The 6,028-nt window shown below is 55.1% G+C and overlaps 1 protein-coding gene across 2 annotated transcripts; it reads right to left on the reverse strand.

Moving 5' to 3' along the window:
* Window positions 1-3,729: 3,729 nt before the first annotated feature.
* Window positions 3,730-5,304, reverse strand: LOC113212136 (endocuticle structural glycoprotein SgAbd-1-like). Of its 2 annotated transcripts, XM_052271704.1 has the most exons (4): window positions 5,214-5,304; window positions 4,846-5,094; window positions 4,634-4,803; window positions 3,730-4,526 (listed from the first exon to the last, which is right to left on the reverse strand). In XM_052271704.1, the coding sequence occupies exons 1-4, from the start codon at window positions 5,223-5,225 to the stop codon at window positions 4,256-4,258; spliced, it is 702 nt and encodes a 233-aa protein (XP_052127664.1). In that variant the 5' UTR covers window positions 5,226-5,304; the 3' UTR covers window positions 3,730-4,255. The 2 variants fall into 2 exon arrangements, with proteins under 2 accessions (XP_052127664.1, XP_026286554.2); XM_026430769.2 differs by having other exon boundaries at window positions 4,634-5,094.
* Between the last annotated feature and the right edge of the window lie 724 nt (window positions 5,305-6,028).

Below are 6,028 nucleotides of genomic sequence, written 5' to 3' on the forward strand. Positions count from 1 at the left end.
GCCGCGACACCGCGGGAAGGGATCCACACCTCAAGCCGCGGGGCCCTCGCGTCCTTGCGGGGGCGATGTAGGACTCTGAGTGGGACACACACCTGGGAAGTGGAGCTCCACTAGGGCCCCGGCGCGACACCTTCGGCCCCGGGGGGCTAGGCAGCCAAACTGGCACCAGGGACACGTGACGCGCGCTATGCGACCAGAGGCTGCGACAGTGACAATTATGGCTTGACAAGACAATGCACTACTTTACCGTGCCGTGCTCGAGCTCCTAAATTTTTACATGTTTTATCCAATTACAAAATAAAGGAATATGTCGAAAATGATGTTTAACTACAAAGCAGCCACAATCGTTACCGCAAGCTTTTCACAGCACGTAACAAAAATAGCGTTTGCAAAACAAAGGTGAAACAAAAATTGCTAGTTTTTCGTTTTTCTGCGTTTGCTTCAGCAGTAAAGAATTAAAATGTTGTCTTGCAAGTAGAAAACTGATTTTGATGCTAGAGTGTGCAGCGAAATAATTATCGAGAGGAGCAAAAATATTAGTGACAAAGTTTGCTCACGCAGCAAAAAACCAAAACACACTGCAAACGTATCATCAGTACACACTTCTTTCCCCGTGAGTCCACAAAACGCTGATGACAAACGTACACGACCGCCTTCGGCGACGCGGACATTGGACGCTGCTCTGCTTCCATACAAACTCCGCACACAACCTGCACTCCCGGAAACGAGTGTTCCGAAACGGCCCTCGACGGCAAGAGGAAGGGGAGGTGGGTTCGCTACAATTCGAAACGGAATGGAGCGAGAGCGTACGCGCGTGCTGCTGGGGTTAGTGCCGGGGTGCAGCGTGCAGCGGCGTCCTGAGCGAGGCAGAGAAGAGCATGCACCCGGCCCGACCCCGTCTCCAGCCTGAGTAGCTGCCGGGCTCGTACCAGTCCAGCTACAATCTCCAGGCCAGGCCCAGGAGAATGGCCTTCGGAGCAAGTGTAGTCTGCTTAACGTGGGGCATTTGTTTTATTCTTTGGGGTGTGATGGTAATGGTAATCGCATCCTGTTTTTGTTTTTTCACGAAACTTGCAGCTCGGCTTATAAGGATCGCCCGGAGCGTTCGTTCACACGTTCGTTTTTCTCAGAATGAATTCGACAACTTAGGGGCCATCCATAAAGACCGTCCGGTAGTTTTTGCCGAAAATGACCCTCCCCCTCCCCCCTGGCCGGTTGAGTCCGGTTCACGGGTACCCCCGTCCTCCCCCTGGACGTCCAAATTCCAAAACCCCCCTTGCCAACAGCAAAACATAAAAAAAAATAGCTAAAAATTGCAATACAAGCGAATAAAAGTCAAAAAATGTCATATTTAAGGTTGAAAAGGAAATAATCGCTATGCTTGCATGTTCTTCACTGAATTGTTACATCCACAAAAAAAGACTTGTAGTGGCCTATTACACACTATCTCCTGCATACTTGACCAAGTACACAGGACCTCGCATACATGTAGGTACGCAGGAGATACTGCATTCAAGCACACACTTGGGTTTGCAGGTATACGCATGCACTGCAGGCAAGATGTTGAGGCGCTACACGTACACGGGAACTTGCACGGGCTGAACTTCGCAATTTCGTTACAGAAAATGACGGGCGTACTCTTGCTTACAAGGGGACCGCCCCAAGTGCCACTCTTAAATTTTGAAGCGAGCGAAGTGTCCATGCATTCGTCAACTTACATTGGGGAAATTCCAAACAAAGAAGCAAAGTCCAACACGAATAAAACAAATTTATTTCTGCGATTTGTCATTTTATTCATGGACTATCTTTCAATGAGTACCGCCTCTCTTTTTGAGACTCTGGTGGACCAATTCTGCTTTAATGCCGTTACAATTCATAGCGTTTAGTTTGGGACCACGACCACATCGCACGCAAAAATTCAGTAAGGTAGGAAACTAGAAGGTCAAGGTCCCTTGCCTAGGAGCAGGCAGCCGACTTAAGGTATATCAAGTTAGTTACACGGACAGCCCAGATTATTTGCAGTGCGGTGGCACTTTGCCCCTACACAACGGCAGGAAACGCTGACCGACTTGGCCTTAGTCTTTGGCTTGGCGCGGCGCGCGGCTTTGCGTTTGCCGGAGGACGCACAACTCCCCCAAGCAAGGCCTCCCGTGGGAGGTCCAACTTTTCTCGGCCTGGCCAAGACTTGTGCCCCCGCGCCCAGCCCCGGCAGCACCTGCAGCAGGATCAGACCGTTATATTTCGAGCCTGCAGCGCCTAGTGCGGTGCAGGCGATCTCCCGTCCTGCTGCTGCACCCCTATCAGTCAATGAGTAATTTTTCCCGAGAAATAAAGTCTGCACTCCAAGAAGTACGCTGAAATAAGTAACCGAGTGTTGTTTGATCTTCGTTTGTTCCTAGCCGGTTCCTAGCCTCTATAGGGAATACTTTCTGTAGCAGCTCGCCACTGACACCAACTACTAATTATGCTTAAAGTACTACAGGTTCACAAATCTGATCTCCATCTCGGATTTCCCTCATAATGTTGCCCCCTACGCAACTCGCAAACTCGAGCTATCAGCCGAGCCGCGCCCGCTTAGGCCACACGCCCCACAAGCTTTTCGGAAATATAGAGTGAGCGAGACAGAGCTAGTGGTGTCGTTCGCCGGCCGTCATGGGTCTGTCTATGTCACTCCTAATAGCACTTAATGAGCGACACACCCGATACACTCCGAGCGCGGCTTTCGGGAACCTCGGCTCCATAGCCGAACCTAAGAGGTGCGCGGCTCTTGGCGAGCCGCGCTACCGGGATAGGTGAGCCGCGCTTGGCTCGGGAGCCGCGAGTTTGCGACCCCTTGCCCTAGGCGCTAATCTGATTTTCGAGTGTGTTGCGGGTTGCACCGTATTCCACCGGGTGGGGGTTACGCGCGGGCGGCGGACGTCCCTACGCTGAACGTGAGCGGAGCCGTGACGTCACCACCCAGCGGCCGCAGATGGGGCGGGGGCGGGTGGCGAGGTGGAGTCCGGGATGGCAGCTATCATGCGCCACTTAAGTGAGGCCCAAATAATGTGTAAATGTGAAGCTGCCCCAAGTGCCTGCCGGCACCGAATCTCAGACTCCCACCCACACGTACGTCAGCGCCATCTAAAAGCAAGGTTTGTGTGTGTGTGTACGCGCACGCAAGCCATTGCACAATTTCCAGGTACCCACAAAAGGCGGTGAGTACGTCGTTCCCGGGCAGCGACTTAGCCGCCAGCCGCCCGCACCGACAACTTGCACAGTGTTCCAGAGTAGGCGGGGTGGGTTCTGATATAATGCGATGAGTTTGTGCCCCCCGCCCTCCATTAGAGCCCATCAGGGCGCGTGTATTTGTGGCGGCAGTCCGAGCCACCGCTGCATATCAGCATCAGTCAGGTCGTCCCGCTCCTCGCTCGTACTTGCGCGGGCTTGCGCGCGCCCTCTAGCGAGCCGGCGCCGCCCCCGCGCCCCCTGCCCACGCGGAGTAGTGACAGAGCCCTCGTCACCGTCCCCGACGGCCACGTGTCGTCAACAATGTTTCGGAAGAAGCAGTCTGCCTTATTAGCAAAGAGAACTAGTTGATTTTATGTCCCGATGGCCCTCGTCTCCAGCACCGTAGAAGAGGACCGTGAGGTAGTGCCACAGCACCGTCATCACTTTTTTTTCAGCACTACTACTACTACTGTGCGGGGGGCCGGAAAAGGTGAGGAAAATAAAAGCGGAATAAAGATGTCTCTTTGGAGGCGAAGGCTATTTTATTTGGATCGGTTTCTTTTCTCTCTCACTCACACTAAGGACACACAGCACAAAAAGCCGACAGAACGCCGACAACGGCCAAAAGGGGGGAGGGGGGGAGGAACACATTCACACTCACACACACTCACACATCACAGTAGTTTTGCAAGAGATGCGCCGATGACTCCCGACCTGCTCTGTCACCTGCCGTGAATAGAACACGGCAACTTATGGGCGCGGAGGAGCTAGACCAGGGGATTGGAGGGGCGGGGCGGGACCCTGCTCTGAGGGACGGGCCACGGAAACTGGTTATCGGGATCGCATCAGCGTCGCGCTGGGCGGGTCCTGGTGCTTGGCCGCCGCGCCCTGCATCTCATTGGAGCCCTCGAGAATGAAGGCGACGAAAACGACTAGAGGCCTAGGTGTAGCGCTCAATTAAATAGTTAGTTGATGCTTGCCGGTTTTAGCCAAGGGTAACATTTTTTCACAGAAAAAATAATTATGGAGACCTGAGGAGGATGTTCTACTTCTTCTCGTAGTTGATGCCCTGGGATTCTTCGCGGGCGTTCTGCTCCAGGGAGCGGAGGATGGCTTCGGGGATCGGGGGAGGAGTGGGCAGGTGCTCGCCGGAGGGGCGGAATCCGTTCTCGTCGGCGACGTAGTTCAGGGAGATGGGGGTGCCGTCGGGGGCGGTGTACGAGTAGGCGCCCTGCTTGGCCGTGGACTCGTTGTTGCCGCCAGCGTTCTTGACGGTGCCCTCCTCGTCGTGGCGGATGCCGTTCTCAGTCTCGATGCTGCGGAAGCACAAGATTCGCGTTAAGAATACCATAGGTATCGACATCGGAGCGATGATCCGAGGCGCCCACGACAAATCTACAGCGAGGCGTTTGAGTCTGCTCACCTGAAGCGGTAGAAGCCGGCGGGGTCAGTCTCCTGGGTGTGCTTGAGGATGCGCCAGAAGGGCTCGCTGCGCTGAGCGGACTGGAAGGCAGGCTGCGGCTGGAGGATCTGCTGCTGGGGCTGGAAGACCTGCTGCGGGGCCTGGAAGACCTGCTGCGGGGCTTGGAAGACCTGCTGCTGGGGCTGGAAGGCCTGCTGCTGCGGCTGGAAGACCTGCTGCTGGGGCTGGAAGACCTGCTGCTGGGGCTGGAATTGGTCCTGGAACTGGATCTGGGGGCCCTGCTGTTGGCGGAGCAACAGAGGCTGTGGCAGCTGCAGCTGCACCTGCTGCGGTCGCTGCTGGAACTGGAGTCCCCCCAGTCCTCCCAGCTGCTGCGGCTGCAGAAGCACTGCCTGCCGCGAGTTACGCAGCACGTCGCGCACGTCGGCGGACACCGCCACCGCGGCCATGAAGACGACGACCTGCGAACAGAGCGGAGGGGTAACGTCATCCACAACTCGAAGAAGAGATGAAAAGAGGTAAGGTGAAAGCTAAGCGTGCGTTTAATTCGAGTATTTTCAATCAGATCTACTTAAATTACCAGACACTTCATGTCGGCTGCTGCAGCTCTGGAGTTGAGGAGAGAGAAGAGAGGAGATGCTCCTGATTGGAACTGGAGCGAAGAACTGTGCCTCACCCCCGCCAGGATCAGTCTTTTATACCGATCCAGTTTGGAGACCATCTTCGTCGCACTCCTCTGCCGGGCCCGGAACCCCGCGAGCGGCTGGGCGTGGCGGTAGAGCGGCAGGGCGGTGGGACGGGGTGGTGTCAAAAAACGCCGCGGATAAAAGTTCAGTGCCGAGCTTCATCGCCGCGAAAGACATTCCGCTAGCTCTACTTTTGTTTCACAAAAATTGGGAGCAGTTGGTGTTGTGAAACTGACACGAGCGGCTGGACCACGAAGCATCATCGCTTAGCCGGGCGACACGGAGCGACACTCAGATCAGCCAGATAACCAAATCGAGCAGCGTAGGCCGCATAACTACTAAAATGCGAGAATGATGGCAAGGTTTGCGAGGCACTGTGAACGTACAATTCTACAGACAAAAGCGTGAGGGGTGTGAGGGGTCGATGATCGTGTTTTATGGAGCGAAGGAGTACTCCTTGAGTTCGGAGTACGTCCGGTCCGGAGATACATCGGTGTAGAACCGGTGTTTATCGCAGGCGCGGATTGAGCTCCAGCGGACAGGTGGGAGCGATGCACTGTCGGTTGCCTACATTCAGAGTTTTTGTGCCGCAAATTTTTTACCTTTCAGACGGCTCTCTAGAGACCACAAGGGGGAGGGGGGGGGGGGGTCCAAATCCGCCAAAAACCCGTCACGTGGTTTGGGTACGGCTCCTTGCGCCCGCCGTACG

The sequence above is a fragment of the Frankliniella occidentalis genome, unplaced genomic scaffold (assembly GCF_000697945.3).
Source record: "Frankliniella occidentalis isolate FOCC.00 unplaced genomic scaffold, Focc_3.1 Scaffold169, whole genome shotgun sequence".
NCBI lineage: Eukaryota > Metazoa > Arthropoda > Insecta > Thysanoptera > Thripidae > Frankliniella > Frankliniella occidentalis.

Excerpts from the sequence above, each read along its gene's own strand:
- LOC113212136 (XM_026430769.2), bottom strand. Across the intron at positions 4,527-4,633 it reads GCCGGCTTCTACCGCTTCAG|CATCGAGACTGAGAACGGCA; the intron begins GTGAGCAGACTC and ends GTGCTTCCGCAG.